Source organism: Thunnus maccoyii, chromosome 21, assembly GCF_910596095.1.
Source record: "Thunnus maccoyii chromosome 21, fThuMac1.1, whole genome shotgun sequence".
Taxonomy (NCBI): domain Eukaryota; kingdom Metazoa; phylum Chordata; class Actinopteri; order Scombriformes; family Scombridae; genus Thunnus; species Thunnus maccoyii.
In genome coordinates, this window is record NC_056553.1 from 6,446,162 (window position 1) to 6,461,956 (window position 15,795).

Here is a 15,795-nt window from a genome sequence, read left to right on the forward strand (position 1 = left end):
TTAGCACTTATTGTCTTTATTTTCTTTATTTTAGACCCATTTCAGCCCAGAGGAGGCTGGGTAAGTTTCAAATTAAAGCTTTTTCTTGTTTGTTTTATTCTCTTTTGTTCTGAGACATGCTGACTTTATGTGCCATGACACTCAAGTTTTATGTGTGTGTTGTGTGTTTGACTTGCCTGTGCATTGTAATCTCAGGGGGAGAGAGGTGAACAAGGCATCAAAGGAGAGAAGGGAGACAAGGGGGAGGCTGGGTTACCCGGGCGACCAGGTATCCCTGGGAGACCAGGACCTGTGGTGAGTCAACGTTCCATGGATACACGGACATGTCATCTTTGTGACAAAAACTTGATTCAGCAACTTCTTTCTGACATGTTTCAGGGACCCAAAGGAGAGTCGGTAGTTGGCCTTCAAGGCCACGCTGGAGTGCCAGGCTCACCAGGAATCCCAGGTTATGGCAGACCAGGTCCTGTTGGCCCTCCTGGGCCACCAGGGCCTCCAGGACTCCCAGGGTCACTCCCAAGATATGGCTCAGGTACAACTCGTCAGTTGTATTTCTGTCATATCCTTACAGCTTAATTTCATATAATAGGGGCTCAAAATATATTAATATATTAAGGCAGAAACAACAGCTTTTAATGAACAGATATGAATTTTGTTTGATGATTTTGTTATGGCAGCTGTGACCATCGCTGGCCCCCCTGGACCACCTGGACCTCCTGGACCTCCTGGAACTTTGGGTAGCTCAGCATCTGTAAGTTCACTGAATTCTGCTGGCCGTATAGGATTTATACACGAACATATTACAACAGTATGCCATAAACTGGTGAGGATTATATTTAGCTTTAGAACACAAACTGCATTTGGGGAATCATTCTTCAACAGACACCATTTCTGTAAAAACAAAACTGTAGAAAAGTCAAAAGTTTTCAGTGATATTTAGTTTTTCTTGATTATCTTGTAATTGTTTTTCAGCTGAAAACATTTTCTACCCGTGAGAGTATGATGCAGCAGACCGCCAGGGATGCAGAGGGAACTCTGACGTACGTCACAGCGACAGGAAGTCTCTTCCTTAAGGTTTCCCAGGGATGGAAAGAGATACAGGTACAGACTGTATACAGGTACACTGGTGTCGTATGTTTAGGTTGGGAAATCCCATATGAAAAGACTCTCATACATGTAGGTCAAAGCTTTACAGATGTGGCAAATAAAATGGTGTAACAGCAGTTTAATTGCTTTTGTTTGTTACTTGGAAGTTTTCATAGTCAGCGAAGCATTGAGATAGTTTCATGATTTGATTTTTAAACTTGCCAAAATCCAATTCTAATTAAAAATTACATTGGCATTAAAAATATGTACTTCAACAGCAAGCACTGAGGAACAAGTGCTGCTGGTTCATGTAGTGTGACGTTTGTGATTTATTCGCTGGCGTTGCATCAGCACTCCAATATCAGTCACTGAAATCATTTTAGCGAAAAGCCAAACGGTCTCTCTGTTCCTGAAGATAATGACTGTTCAATCAATGTACAACAGTGTTTCAAGGGTTTTCATGAAATGATTTTGACTGATAAAAATCAGGTTTTTTGTAGTTTAACGACGACATGAGCACAAATAACACATGTGGTATCTACAGTCTTGATTTTTCTATTTGTCTCCACAGCTTGGCAGTCTGATCTACCTCTCCAATAACATTATACCACAAGATGAGGTACGTAATTCTTATTTTTATTACTTTAAGACTATGACTTAATGACTTATTTAATGACCATTATTACTACTACTAACTATTTAATGTAATTAAATGTGTAAATGTTATGGTATATTATATTCACACCTCTGTTCAACTATTCTTTTAGCCTCGAGTTGCATATCAGATAAGAGGAAACACAATGGAACGAGTACAATCAGTTAAAGAAAGGGTGAGTGATAATCAGACTCTAAGCAGCATTCATTATATTATTTTAGATGACGTACATGATTTGACTCCATAGTAAACAAATTCAGTTTAGTTAGGTTTAATATATAAAGAAGTTTATTTGTTATCTCTCAATGATGCATTTCGTTGTCACGTCTATAAATTGCTTTCTGACAAATTTAATGTTCAAAGTAGACGATACCACTAACTGATCTTTTGCCTCCTCTCCCTCCAGCTCAACCTGGTGGCCTTGAACCAGCCCCACTCAGGGGACATGATGGGGCTCGACACCGCTGACCGGATGTGTTATGAGCAGGCCAAGGCGATGGGCTTGGCTCCAAACTACCGTGCCTTCGTTTCTTCCCACAGGCAAGACCTGGTCCATGTGGTCTTTCCTGGTTTCAGGGATACTTTGCCAATTACAAACCTTAGGGTGAGTCTACTTTTTTTTTTTTTGCTGTGAAATAATCACGTTATTTTATCATGCATGAATCCTCCACAGACAGAAGATTTCTTACTGTGCCTAACCCTTGATATCTCCTTTCAGGGAGACGTGATGTTTAGGAATTGGCGTTCAATTTTCAGCGGCGACGGGGGGCCAATCGGTGCCAGGATACCCATCTACTCCTTTGACGGCCGGGATGTTTTAGCTGATCCCTTCTGGTTAGTCAACTTGATTTACTCCCTACTTGTTTGTTTCTTTGTGTCTGTTAGCCATGTTGACATTTTTTTATCCTCCATCTGACAGGCCTCAGAAGAGCATCTGGCATGGCTCCAGCAGCAGGGGTCTTAGAGTGGTGGACAAACATTGCGAGACGTGGCGGGCGAACCACATGTCTGTCATGGGTCAGTCATCGAGCCTGACCTCAGGTCTGCTTCTGGGCCAGCAGACGAGGAGTTGTTCCAACCAGTACATTGTCCTTTGCATCGAGACCCACAAAACCCTTTAAATCCCCCCCCCCCCCTCCCAATACCACTCTACCATGGAGCCCCTCCCAGCCACCTTAAATATTAAACACTCGGGGATGAAAATTGAGTGTCTTTTGATATGGAAATTCCACGCTTTTAGAAAAGGACGTCTCCATTGGTGCTACGTGTAGCATTTTGTGGTTTTAAAAACACAAGACCACATTTTGACACCCTGTTGCTTTCTTTCGCAAAGAGGATGTTACTACTTGTCTCCCTCCTCGCTCTTCTGATCTGTGTTCTTTCTGAAGAGTGAGAAGATGGTAAAGAGGCAGTAACAAACTCTTGACAACAGCCAATATCTAAGGTCAGCTAACATGAAGTCGATGCTACACTGTGGAACTGGGATAATGTTGTGGGTTGCTTGCAAAGCAGATTCACAACCCTTTGAATTTCCCTTTGCAATGTAAAGCAATAAAGAAGGTTTCCCATTGATTCCAACTTGGTGGCACATAATATAAAATGCAGCATGGAGGCTGATGGAGGCTGCCAGTGTTCTTAGCAATAGTCATATTTATTTGTGGCAATAATGCTAATGTCTCAAAGTAAATGTGGTAATGATTTATCAATGTTAAAATACGTATACGCAGCACCTTTAACCTTTATTTGAGAGAAGTGGGCTAAACTGCAACTGCAGTGACACACGTGTGCCACTTTACAAGAAACAAGCATAATAACGTGTGTTGTATTTATGGCGGCGTCCCCAAATTGTCACCCAGATGTGTTAAATGTGTCTTTGTTGTTTATTAGACTGAAAGTAGAGACCGAGGACACAATGGCCACAGGAAATGTGGCAGTTTTTACAAATTTCCAAAGACATTTGTGATGCATAAAGGGCTACTTTCACTGTTTTGTTTACAGGTTGTCATGGAGATTTATTTTTAAGAGTTTTGAAAATTTCAGAAGTTTACTCAAACTTTTAAGGGCCAGAACATTGTTTCCACAATTTTCCCTCCACCAGACAACCAGTGTTGCCACCAAAGTAATTTTTGATGCACTGTACTTCATTTTTTAAAAAAATATTTTCTAGTTCAACATTTTCATCCTTGAACGCGGTGTTTGTGTTGTATTTTTTTTTTCCGACGGTGAACTCACTTCTTAGCAGCTCTTTGTCTCAATAGGCTATTTAATTTAAATTCATTGATTTATTTATACCGTCACAGCACATAACATGAAATCAGATGAATAAATTTAAGAATGTAATTTATCGTTTGTTGTTTGTCAAATGACTGTTTCTTTTCACTTTTTGCCTCTTTTTCTATCTTTTTTTGTACAGTTTTTTTTTTTTTATTAAATTCAGAGATTTCTGGAGAATGTTGACAACAGTCTGAATTAAATTCCATCTAGTAGAGAAATGCCATTCAAACAAGAAATACATTTTTGTGTTGAAAAAATGTAGAAAAAAAAAAATTCCAAGGGCAAAAGTGAGAGCACATGTTTTGTATAAATATTGGTGCTTTGTTGAATAAAGTTTTCTCTTTTCATAACCCGTCTTTGTTTCATTTTCAGCGCAGTACAACAGAAATACCTCTCACCTGAAAAAATACTGCACCGATTAAGCATTGAACTTCTGTAACATTGTCGGAGTCATGATGGACTGTTAAAAAAAAGTAAGAAAATCTATCCAGCAGAGCCACAGAATCACTTTTATACAATGCACTCTTCTTCTTTGTCAGAAATCATAGTTGCACCTCTACTAGTACTGTAGCCAACTTAGCAGCAGCAGTACTAGTAGAATTGTACTGTACTACACCTATTGTGAGTCATTGTATTGTATGTATTCTACTGTATTCTTAACTTGGTACTGAAGGTTAAAGGTTTTGTAAACAGGATCCAACTATAACTCTTCAAACACATTTTACTTCCAAAGGTCTCGCATTGAAAGAAAAAAAACATCCAACAAACCAATCAGTGCTCAGTTTGCACTGAATAGATAAGAGTACATGACAGAGTTGTGAAGAGTGAGAGTGAACACAATCATAAGGTCACTGAGACATGAAGGCATTCCAGGTACTGTGAGGATTTTTCATTTAATGACATTTGTAATTTGCAAAATCATCTTGGTCATAATGTGTATCAATCCACTGGCATTGGGCTCTTATTTTGGTTTTAACCGAAAGACTGGACCCAGTTTAACCACATTAACTGTTCTAACTTTGGTGTGAAGGTGTTGTTTGTGCTGTATCTGGCTGCTGCGGCAGCTGACGGTCAGTCTTTCCATCTTGGTGTTTGCCCCAGGCCATCTGTTCAAGAGGACTTTAACGTCACAAAGGTAAAATATTGAGGGAATGTCCATTCTGATGATTTTTTTGGCATGTAGCATGTATTTTGTTGACACTGGTCATGTGTGCACTGTTACCAAGGTAGACAGGTAGATGTTTAATCTCTTACTGAAGGAGATGCTGCCGCACCAACAGGTTCATTAACAACCTTTGTTCTCCTTTTCCTCTAGTATATGGGTACATGGTATGAAATAGAGAGGCTCCCAGCTGCGTTTGAAAAAGGAAAATGTAACCAAGCTACATACAGTCTTCTCACTGATGGGACGGTCAATGTCCGCAATGCAGAGCTGCTGTAAGGATTTAACTGCCCCAATGAATGCCACTCAGAAACACAGGAATATATGGATGGATTTGCATTTCTCTTACTATTCAAGTGAAATCCCATTTTTACATTAGTTGTCCTTTTCTCCTTTTCTCTATGCAGGTCTAATGGGAAGATAAGTTCCATTGAGGGAACTGCCAAAGTGAAAGACTCATCTCAACCTGCAATTCTGAGTGTCAGCTTCTTTAAAGGTAATATTATAATCTGGACACATCCTTTAGAAAGGTGTAGTGACTAGGCTATTTAAATTTCCTATATTCTGGAGTTAATTAGAAGTGTATAGCAGTATAAAGTGTGAAAATCAAGCTAGTACACTTTACTATCACAATATAATATAGCATATGTTTTTTTATTTTTTTATGTATCTGTATCCAGGTGTTCCAGATGCTCCCTACTGGGTACTCTCCACAGACTACCAGTCATACGCTCTGGTCTACTCTTGTTCTGACTATTTTGGCCTTCTTCACGTTGACTTTGCGTGGATCCTGGCTCGCACTCGCGTGCTGACTGATGCCGTAATTATCCAGTTACATGATAAGCTGGCTGCTGCTGGTGTAAACATTAACCGCCTTACAGTCACCAACCAGAGCGGCTGTGACATCATGACCTGAGATAAGGTCAGCAAAGTGAAAAGGGCAACAAAATGCTGATTATCTGTTTCGAACTGTGGCGTAAACACCAATGAGATGGCATAATACTGTTTGTTTATTGTTGGATATGGAGCTCAACAAAATCAATGATTCACTGGATCAACATGTGTCATCATTTATTGTTTTGATGTTAAACATTATAACATCATTAGGGACATTCTGTTTACTGCTCATAATGAGGATTTTTGTGACTTCTCATGGTCTCATTAGTGTTTGTTTTAATGCACATGTAAGATAAAGTGGTGTTTGGCAGATTTTAATACAGTATTAAAAACAAGTGAGATCATGTTTTTCATAGAAAAATTTTAGCCCTGAATATAAGTTGACAATTTGCATTATCTCACAAAACAATAAAGTAATTGATGTTTTAATTATGTTTTAAATTATTTGTATATATATACCTGAAAATGAGACCAGTTCATGGAGACACAGGAGCTTTTACCAAGCTAAAAAAACAAACAAACAAACATTGCACTATGAAATAAACACAAGCACATATTTACTTAACAAGCAGCATCAGGTCCATTGATCCAGATCTCCTGATGATGTCACTGGGTTATAGGCGTATCCATTTGTTGTGATCACAGAACCTTTCAATTCAGATCAGGCTGGGTGTCTAGTGACTGTAAAGAAAATATGCAGAACCCAGTGAGATTACTGGCACTCATCAGCACAGATCAGCTGTGAATAAAGCATGATGCTGAACTGAAACTATGTCCTCACCCAGTGTGCCATTCTCATCCTGGAGCCATCAGACCTGGAGGATTAGAGGCCTGAGTGAAGGCCACTGCTGAGGGTCAGAGGTGATGATGTTGTCTGTTTCTGTTGCTCCAGTTGCAGCTACTTCATCCTGCTGTCTGTGACTCTGCCCTTACCGAGACAACATATAATCACAGATATACAATACATTAATACATTCACAGACACATCTATCAGTCCTGCTGCTCCACATGCTGCCTCATAGAATGGACCTGACCTGCACTGATTTCAGACAGAGAAAGGCAGAACTAAAGAAATCTGGATTTACTGAGCCTGCAGAGAAATCTAATATGATATAATATATTGCCCAGCCCTATGTGCACATCTAACGTTATTCCAAAAAAAAAAAGGAAAAACAAACTAACACTGTTTTGTGTTAATATCAGTCTGGAAAGTTTCTATATCAATTTCTGACAGCTCAGATAACAAGGTGCAGAATTCCCACACAAGCCATTTATATAACTCACACGTTAAATATTACTGCGTTATCATTATCATTTAGTTACTGAGTTACATCGTGCACACGCGTGTCTGTTTATCTGACAAAGCCTGGCGTCGCTTTGTTTATCTGAGTCAGCCTATCTGCCTGACTACAGCAGAGACAATAATGCTACAGTGGTTTACTGTCAGTCACAAATACGTTATTGTTATTGTTATTGTTTGACGTTACGTTATATACGTTACGTAACGTTATACGTTATATTACGACCACAGATGACTATGAAAAAAAAATCAGAGCAACAGGAAATAACACTCTCTCACCGTTCATCGCTTACTGAAGGCGAGCGAATGAATAAAAGCTCGAGCAAAGAAAGGTCTTGTGAGTCTCATTCACCACAAACATAAAAAAGTCACCAATATCTCATATTTCGGCTAAAGTTTTCAGCGAAACTTTAAATCACTGCTTCTGCAGTCTTCAGTTCCCGCTGAGTCAACGAGCAGAAAGGCGAACAGCGCCACTCTGCCATTGTAACCCACGCTGTGGTCGGAGGGGGAATTACATCCGAGCGTTTAACAGGAGGCTCGCGCCACGCCCCCTGGTCTACAGGCAGCAGCCGAACAACACCAGCCACACGTCGTTGTTCTGAAGACGTTGGACCGGAAGTGTTGTGAACAACAACACAAAAACACAGCCGGCGGCAGAATGGCGATACTCAGCCGTACAACAGTATGTTTTGCCTTTAGAAAAATCCTCTTCTTATTGTTTTGCGTTTCCCTTTCGTGTCTACCGTTTTATTCTTCAGCCAAGAAAAACGACAGACCTATTATTGGTAAGTTTATTATTGACATGGTGTGTCAACATGAAGTTAAGCTAACTTACCTGAAGTCTTTATTAGCTTTATATTCAAGGATTTAAGAGGTGTTTTAGTTTTTTTATGTTAAAGTTCTTTCTTGACAGTCGAACATAACTGTCAAGCCAATAAAATCACGGTAGACATTTTAAACTGGTTGTGTTTTTCTCCAAAAAGGCGTACTGACTCAAGAAGTCTATTCACCTAAACCGCATCAAACATCTTATATAGCTGCCTCATATGTCAAGTACCTGGAGTCAGCAGGAGCGAGGGTTGTCCCTGTTCTGTGAGTTGTTATTGTCTAACCAACTTCATAACTGTCATTCCTTCAGGTGATAAGAACTTTTTACAATACCCACACCGTTTAAAAACAGTTTAACTGAAACCTAAATCTTCCCCTTTCTCGTTTCTGCAGGATTAACCAGACACTGGAGGAATATAAGACACTCTTCAACTCCATTAATGGGTAAATGTGGTACAATATAGTCTGCTGAAGTAACCAGTTAAGCCGTAAGCCTCTGTATGCTGTAGCTTATATGATGTGATATATTAATGTGATCATTTATAACTGTCCTCTGATGATATTGATTATGTGGATGACGAGTTTCATGTACAGGTGTGGACAAAGTAACAGAAACTTTAAGATGCCGTCATAGCACTGCAGTTGTTTGAAGAAGTCCACAATGTTCATTCTCATGCATGAGCATGAGGTCAACTCAGTGGACATGTATTTCACCATTGCAATCTTACATAATATGGCGTGATTTATGACTAATGCACCGGCTGCAACTACAGTAAATCACCAGTGAATCTCAAGTGAAACATAAATTATGTTATAATCTGCAATTTGTGATGTGCACCACCAATAATAGTGGTATGACAGTCATATTTTGTATCCTGCTATTTTTAAGGCAACATTAGGCTATTTAAAGATGGACAAGACTCTACCTAACTACCTAAATTGATAGTATGTTGTAGAGTTTCCTGTTATTTTGTCCAATCTGTATGTGTTTTGGTCATGACCTCTTTGTTTCTTTGCTAATGGAGACTTCATTCTTGTGTTTTGTTAACAGAATCCTTTACCCTGGCGGAGGTGTCAGTATTATCTCATCTGGTTATGCAAGGGCTGCAAAGATCTTTTATGATCTTGCTATTGAGGTAAAAGTGTAAACCACACAAACAAGCTTTTCTGTGCTGATTACAGATTACGCTGCATGCTGTATATTGTGTTTCAGGCAAACCAGAAAGGTGACTATTTTCCTGTGTGGGGCACCTGTCTTGGATTTGAACAGCTGACCTATTTGACGAGTGGAAAGACGCTACTCACACGTACCAATACCACCAGTGTTGCATTGCCTCTGAACTTCACTAATGGTATGCATTCCTCTTAATGAATATACTCATGTTTTCTTATCTTGATGGAAATCATCACATTTAAACAGCAATGTATGGATGAGCTCTGACAATTCAGGTTCAAGTCACAACTTTTGAAGAGCTGTCTACAACGAGTGGAGTGTTCATTGTTGGGGAAAAGTTTTATAATCTTTTGTTTAAGATACCTAAAAGTAACCATAAGCTAACCCTAATTTCCTTCAGTCTTTCTGTCAGTATCCATGATCTTAGAGTTATCTAAACATAACAAATACATTGGCAACTGTAGTGAAGATGTGGAAATAGCATAGTAAAAAAAGACACATTTTTGCATCTTTAAAAATAACAAGTCTCCTAAAATCTGTTTTCATGTCAAGGTTGTAGCAGCACATAAAACAGTGGACCTCCTTTTCATTAGCTGCTTTAAACATCTTGTAATATCAAGCAAGAATATCCAGATGCATTTAAACTGAATATATCTACAACAGATTTACAGATCTTATTGCCACTCAACTAATTTGTTTTTATTAATGACCATAATGCTTTGACTCATTTCCAGAAACCAAAGAAAGCAGGCTGTTTAAAGGCTTCCCAGCTGAACTTATGGAAGCTCTGGCTTCTGAGCCGCTGACAGAAAACTCTCATAAGTGGAGTATGGCAGTGGAGGTACGTCATTCACTGAAGCTGTGATGAGAATACTGTAGTTTCACCCACCAACATAACCAATATCGTGTAGCAAAGGGTTTAGAGTAAGAGCCACAGACTCTAAAGTGCAAAGATACATTAAGAAATGACAATAAGTTTATGTAAACATAGACAGCAAAGGTGCACTGAAACTATTTTTTTTTTATTTCTTTCAGACTTTTAACACAAATGAGGAACTGAAGATGTTTTACAAAGTTCTCTCCACAAATACAGATGGAAAAATAGAGTTTGTGTCAACAGTGGAAGGTAGCTATAAATCATCTTCACTTGGTATTGGTAAAAGTTTACAGCAATATAATACTGTAGGGATCTGTTTTAATGAGTGCTTCCTCTTCTCTTATCTCTTGGCAGCGTATGATTATCCGATTTACGGGACACAGTGGCATCCAGAGAAAAATGCATTTGAATGGACAAGGCCTTATATTCCACACTCCCCATCAGCAATCAAAACCACTTTCTATATGGCTGAATTCTTTGTCAGTGAAGGTAAGAAACACAGCAAACTCTATTTCTAGTCAGTAGCTACATGGTCCAGATCTTTGTGACCTGTAAATCTGCCATTGTTTTCTCTCCCTACAGCCAGAAAGAACTTTCACAGATTTGAAACAGAGGAGGGAGAGGGCAAAGCGCTGATATACAACTACAGCCCTGTTTACACCGGGATCAAGAGTGCCTTTGAGCAAATGTATTTTTTCTGAAGCCTGTTTGTACAGTGCTCTTCCTTTTCAACTGCTGATTGGCTGTTTCAGTCACGTGACTTACGAATGTTTGCAGATTATTTGACTCGTTTGATTTTGCATTTTGCTGCTCTCTCCATCTGTTGAAAATGCATTCGGACAAGAAGTAAACTGGAAATAGAATAGATTGTAACATTCAGCACACATTTTAATGCAGTGCAGGATTTAAAAAAAAAAAAAAAAAGATCATGCTTTATGGATGCTGTAGCTTGGTTTAGATGATACATTTAATGCCATTGCAGACACTGCAGATAGTGATATTTTATGGCATTTCGCCTGGTTTTATATGGATATTTATTGTCTGCATTTTGATTAAATGTACAATAATCAACATTAATTTGCAGAATTTCTTAAATCTATGCAAATCAATATTTTTTTTTATCAACAATGGATCAAATTACTGTGTGTAATGTAAGTGGTTGCTCGTTGTGATGAACCCACAGAGAAGAAGAAGTTCCCCTCAGTTGCATGGAGCATTTTGTAATTTTTTAGCTCATTGTTTGGTTTTATGTGAATGTATTTCAGTGAAAAAGCTCTGATAATCCAACTACCCGCTCAGCACCGAACCTCAAACAGTCGGCACCTAGCTTGTGAACATAGAGAAGCATTTAGCAGCTCAGACTAGAGCCAGAACATCAAAAAAAAAAAAGAGAGTTGGACTTCACTAGAAACGTTCCAAAGACTCCTAACGAACACTGATGTTTATCTGTATGTGCTATAGGGAATGGTTTGCTAGTGTTTAATATGTTTCTACTGTGATAATACTGTAAGTCTGTATGCTTGCCAAAAAAAAAAATCCCATCAATACAGCTTTAAAATGTATGAGAGCAATAAAACAAATGACCAAAAACATTGAAGGCTGATAAAATATCTATTTTTTTTATTCTAACATTTACCTTCATGCCACAATCTGCCATCAGTCTCTTTCTATGCTTTGGATAACAAAGTTGAGCATCTTGGAAAAAGTCCTCAACCGCCGGCAAGAAAGTTTGATGTTGCCATTGGCATTTATAAAGTCCACTTTCAATTCAAGGACAGCAACAGGAGAACAGAAATGAGTAGTCAAATGTAACTTCCAAAATGCTTTATGCACAAATAACACTCAGGTAATATTGTTTTGTTTTTTGTTTTTTTTCTTTAGAATAAAATGATATTTGAATAACATTTACACATCAAGCTGACGAGACTGGGATCTCAATCACAATACTACTGGAAATGTAATTTATGCAATCCAGTAAGGAAACATTCAAGATGTCAAAATTACCATGTGGAACTGAGCTATCAGGGATAGTGCTGCAAATAACCTCTTAACATGCACTGAAACGTAACACAAATGGTCATTCAAATTAAAAAGAAAAAAAAAAAATAAAATGGAAAATTACACTTGTGCCTCGAGAATTCTTCGTTTCGTATGATATGACTCTTAACATCATTTTCCCCCCTTTATATACGATCGTATAATTTCTCGGGGTACAACTCTAATCCCAATGGCCTCTTGCCTTCACCCTTGTACGATATATTTACTGATTTATGCCGAGAGTAAGTGACACAGCACTAACAACGAACACTCCTGTCTTGACTCTGGGTATAAATTTTCTTTACTTACCATTCAATAATGTCTTTTAAACAATTATGCATGCAGATTCTGTACATTTTAGCTTGGTGTAATGATGTCATTGGTTATACAAGGGGGCAGGGGCTGGAACTTCCAAAGTAGTTTTTTTTCAGTGAATTTTTTAAAAACCATTCACAGTTTCCAAATCAAGTGTTAACTTTTGAAAATATCTTTTTTTAAATTTTTTTTTACTTGTGCTAGAAAGATGTATAAGATGTTTCAAGCTATAGATTTTAAGGAATAGTTTGAGATTTAGGAAGTATGCCTATATGCTTTGTTGCTGGGAGTTGGCCATTAGCTTAGCTTAGTGTGCAGACTAGAAGCGGAGGGGGGGGGACAGCTACCCTGGCTCTGTTCAAAGGCAAGAAAATCTGACGTCCAGAAATTCCAGCACACATCCCTCTGTGAAAGCACCACTTGTCTTTTTTTTTCTCCACTTTTTTTTTGAAAGTATTAAACAAACGACACATAACGTGATAATTTTAGAGGTGGTGGAAGGCAGATTTTCTTAAATTTGGACAGATTTTATGCTAAGTTAAACTAATCAGCTTCTAGCTGCAGCTTGATATTTATAGAGTTGGATAGCCTTGTTGAAGTGTATAAATGCAGTCCCGCAGCAGGATGTTTTTTCTGACAAAGTAAGGCAGTAAGGTGACTAAAACAAGTTAATGCTTTTGTTTTGTTTTTTCTTGAAGGACGTGATAAAACTGAAGCGTCACGATAAAACTTGTCTCAAAAGGACAATAACAAACCCATGGCAATTTTTCTTACGTCTTCCAAACATTTTGCCAGTTGGAGAATTCTGTCAGCATCACTGAAATACATAAAACGAGGCAACGAGATGAAACCAACATCAGGGCGAACATATGTACCAAAGGAAAAATGTATACGTAATAGCCGAGTGAATGTTTGTGTGCTATTTTACATACTGTAAGAACAATCGACACAACCACAGTCCAACATGAAAAGTTCTTCACAACTTTAAAAATAGTAACATTTCCTGTATCCACACAATTCCAGACACCCCTTATGAACACTGCCGACCAGTGTTTTTCATCAGGCGTCTGATTTTCATTAATATACAAGCCCACGAGTTATGTGCTATAAGGTGTTCCTTCTCCTTACAGCTTGATAGTCTGTGTGAGAGCTGATGCTTTCTCTCCACTGCTGTTGAGGAGCTGGTCCATCCTGCTGTACGGGAGACAGCTTCCTGTTAAATCAATCAGTATATTCCAAAACATCATGTCAGGTCATCAGTCTTTGTTGGCTCTCTAGAGGGCCTTTTGGATCGGAACTCGGAGCAGAAGATGAGGAATGAGGATGGGCAAAGGAGTCGATCTGTCGTCTGCTGGAAAGGCAGTCTCAGGGTTCAGCATGCGGACACGGGGAGTCCAAATGCAGTGAGTCGAACCAAAACAAATGGAGCAAGAACAAATGACAGTTGCATATCGTGGACGACTGGACACCAGTGTTGTGCTTGGGGCATGTGGACGGAGTGGCGGTTGGTCGGATGGATGGGCAGGAAGGACTTGGGGGGGCCCAACGAGGCCAAGCTAACCCTCGTCTTCACTCTCTTCTTCCAGTGTCTCCTCAAACACTCTTTCAGGTAGCCTGAAGCATTCCTCGAAGAAGTTCACCAGGGACTGGCTGAGGTGCTGCCTTGTTGCTTCGCTGTGAATGAAGTGGCCTTCATCTGGGTAGATCTGAGACACGAAAAATAAGGTGTGAACATTAGTGAGATGCAGCTTTAGCCATAATCGAAGGGGATACAGGTTCATTTCTTGCAGAAATGGCTAGATTTCATTAATAGGAGGCTGTCAACGAGTGAGAAAAATCACTGTTGAGGTCTCACTCCACACAAGATCTCTAGATGTTTTCTCAGTGTCATAGCATAAAGAAGCTGGATGCAAAATATGTTGTTTGCCTCAGAAAAGAGTTGCAAGTCACCAGAGGTGCCTGAGTTGAAGTCTTGTTTTGTCTGACCAGCAGTCCAAAACCAAATAGATGACATTTTCAGTGCTGAAAAACAGGAAATGCATTTTTTTCTTCTTCTGTTGATCAACTAAGCAGTAAGTGAGGCTTAAATTTTCAGTGTTTGAACTTAATGAGGACATGTGTTGACATGTGTTGACCTAAAATGTATTAGAGGCTACTCGAGAAACCAGGTTAAGGCACGTGTGCACAGTAACCTGTCTATCGGTCAGTAATAAACTACAATGAACATTCAGCTGCAGTGTATTGTATGTTAATTGGATTAGTCCTAGTGTTAATACAGGATGCCCAAGAAGGTCTGATAATCTCATTATGGGAAATAAAGGCATTGTGTGGGCTAATCCTCTGCCTGCTGTGGTATCCCACTGAGATCACAGAGCTCCCAAAGGTTGGAGAATAACTGAACCAGGAAGAGAAAGACGAGCAGTGAAAATGGATCACCAGCAGCAGGTTGTACATAGGAGTGAATGTAAAACCACGTACCTGTAAGGTGTAGTTGGCCCTTTCATTGATAAGCTGGGCGATGAATTTCGCTGTATGTTGGAAATGGACTTTTTCTGGGAAAAGAGAATGAAACAGATGCCAAAATATCAGCTATTGGATGTCTGTTATCTTCATGTAAGATTTAAAAAACAGAACTTTTTTTATTTGTAATGCATCAAAAATGATTTTCCTACCATCAGCTGTTGGATGGATAATAAGAAATTTCTTGTCCATGAACTGAGACGCTCTGTGTGCTAAATTTGCCATCTGAGGAGAAATTCAATTACAATAAATCAAGTGGATACTGCAATAACTATCACAGCTGGAATTTGAAACGTAACAAATGCAATCAGATCTTACTGTGTATGCCCTTGGATCAGGTTTGGGAAGTCCGAGATATCTCTCTGAAAAAGCAGAGGCTGGAGAGGAAAGAGGGTTTCAATTCATACTTGTCTCGACGTCAAAATAAAATCATATTAATAACAAGACTGATATGTAATTTATATCTGCTTGTATGGATGTTTTGAGTCATGGAGGATTTTTCCATATTTCTTTCCAAGTTTTTTCCTCCATATTCGAATATATTCACCCTTCTACATATGCTTTAGTCTCGAAGCTGTTGCGCACCGTCTTCATTTGCAATTCTGAACTTATACAGTGTCATGGCGTGTCTCCCACCCCCTCTGGCAAAGCGAGAGAAATCAAACAG

General features: G+C 39.0%; 4 protein-coding genes and 1 long non-coding RNA gene across 17 annotated transcripts in view; 3 read left to right on the forward strand and 2 right to left on the reverse strand.

The window, feature by feature from the left end:
• Positions 1 to 4,365, forward strand: part of LOC121888432 (collagen alpha-1(XVIII) chain-like) — a 70,192-nt gene extending 65,827 nt beyond the window's left edge. For all 5 annotated transcript variants that reach the window (XM_042399925.1, XM_042399924.1, XM_042399926.1 and 2 more), the window contains 10 exons: positions 35 to 60; positions 196 to 294; positions 379 to 532; positions 678 to 751; positions 973 to 1,101; positions 1,658 to 1,705; positions 1,854 to 1,916; positions 2,148 to 2,345; positions 2,460 to 2,575; positions 2,661 to 4,365. In XM_042399925.1, coding sequence (XP_042255859.1) covers positions 35 to 60; positions 196 to 294; positions 379 to 532; positions 678 to 751; positions 973 to 1,101; positions 1,658 to 1,705; positions 1,854 to 1,916; positions 2,148 to 2,345; positions 2,460 to 2,575; positions 2,661 to 2,862 — 1,109 coding nt within the window. In that variant the 3' untranslated portion in view covers positions 2,863 to 4,365. The remainder of the gene's footprint in view (positions 1 to 34; positions 61 to 195; positions 295 to 378; positions 533 to 677; positions 752 to 972; positions 1,102 to 1,657; positions 1,706 to 1,853; positions 1,917 to 2,147; positions 2,346 to 2,459; positions 2,576 to 2,660) is intronic.
• A 40-nt stretch (positions 4,366 to 4,405) lies between these two features.
• Positions 4,406 to 6,096, forward strand: LOC121888435 (apolipoprotein D-like). The gene is made up of 6 exons (XM_042399938.1): positions 4,406 to 4,488; positions 4,749 to 4,888; positions 5,046 to 5,150; positions 5,331 to 5,452; positions 5,585 to 5,673; positions 5,858 to 6,096. The coding sequence occupies exons 2-6, from the start codon at positions 4,874 to 4,876 to the stop codon at positions 6,091 to 6,093; spliced, it is 567 nt and encodes a 188-aa protein (XP_042255872.1). The 5' UTR covers positions 4,406 to 4,488; positions 4,749 to 4,873; the 3' UTR covers positions 6,094 to 6,096.
• A 68-nt stretch (positions 6,097 to 6,164) lies between these two features.
• LOC121888436 lies at positions 6,165 to 7,865 on the reverse strand. 2 transcript variants are annotated; one of them, XR_006093239.1, is made up of 3 exons: positions 7,654 to 7,865; positions 6,856 to 6,997; positions 6,165 to 6,755 (listed from the first exon to the last, which is right to left on the reverse strand). It is a non-coding gene; the product is annotated as an uncharacterized LOC121888436 (long non-coding RNA). The 2 variants fall into 2 exon arrangements; XR_006093238.1 differs by having other exon boundaries at positions 6,856 to 7,002.
• A 69-nt stretch (positions 7,866 to 7,934) lies between these two features.
• ggh (gamma-glutamyl hydrolase (conjugase, folylpolygammaglutamyl hydrolase)) lies at positions 7,935 to 11,848 on the forward strand. The gene is made up of 9 exons (XM_042399937.1): positions 7,935 to 8,162; positions 8,361 to 8,469; positions 8,599 to 8,649; positions 9,257 to 9,341; positions 9,419 to 9,557; positions 10,114 to 10,220; positions 10,415 to 10,505; positions 10,611 to 10,745; positions 10,839 to 11,848. Exons 1-9 carry the CDS (start codon positions 8,036 to 8,038, stop codon positions 10,955 to 10,957), a joined length of 963 nt encoding a protein of 320 aa, XP_042255871.1. The 5' UTR covers positions 7,935 to 8,035; the 3' UTR covers positions 10,958 to 11,848.
• Positions 11,849 to 12,582: 734 nt separating this feature from the next.
• LOC121888433 (dipeptidyl aminopeptidase-like protein 6) overlaps positions 12,583 to 15,795 on the reverse strand; it is a 198,614-nt gene continuing 195,401 nt past the window's right edge. For all 8 annotated transcript variants that reach the window (XM_042399931.1, XM_042399932.1, XM_042399933.1 and 5 more), the window contains 4 exons: positions 15,447 to 15,505; positions 15,281 to 15,353; positions 15,087 to 15,160; positions 12,583 to 14,314 (listed from right to left, as the gene is read on the reverse strand). In XM_042399931.1, the coding sequence (XP_042255865.1) occupies positions 14,165 to 14,314; positions 15,087 to 15,160; positions 15,281 to 15,353; positions 15,447 to 15,505 (356 nt within the window). In that variant the 3' untranslated portion in view covers positions 12,583 to 14,164. The remainder of the gene's footprint in view (positions 14,315 to 15,086; positions 15,161 to 15,280; positions 15,354 to 15,446; positions 15,506 to 15,795) is intronic.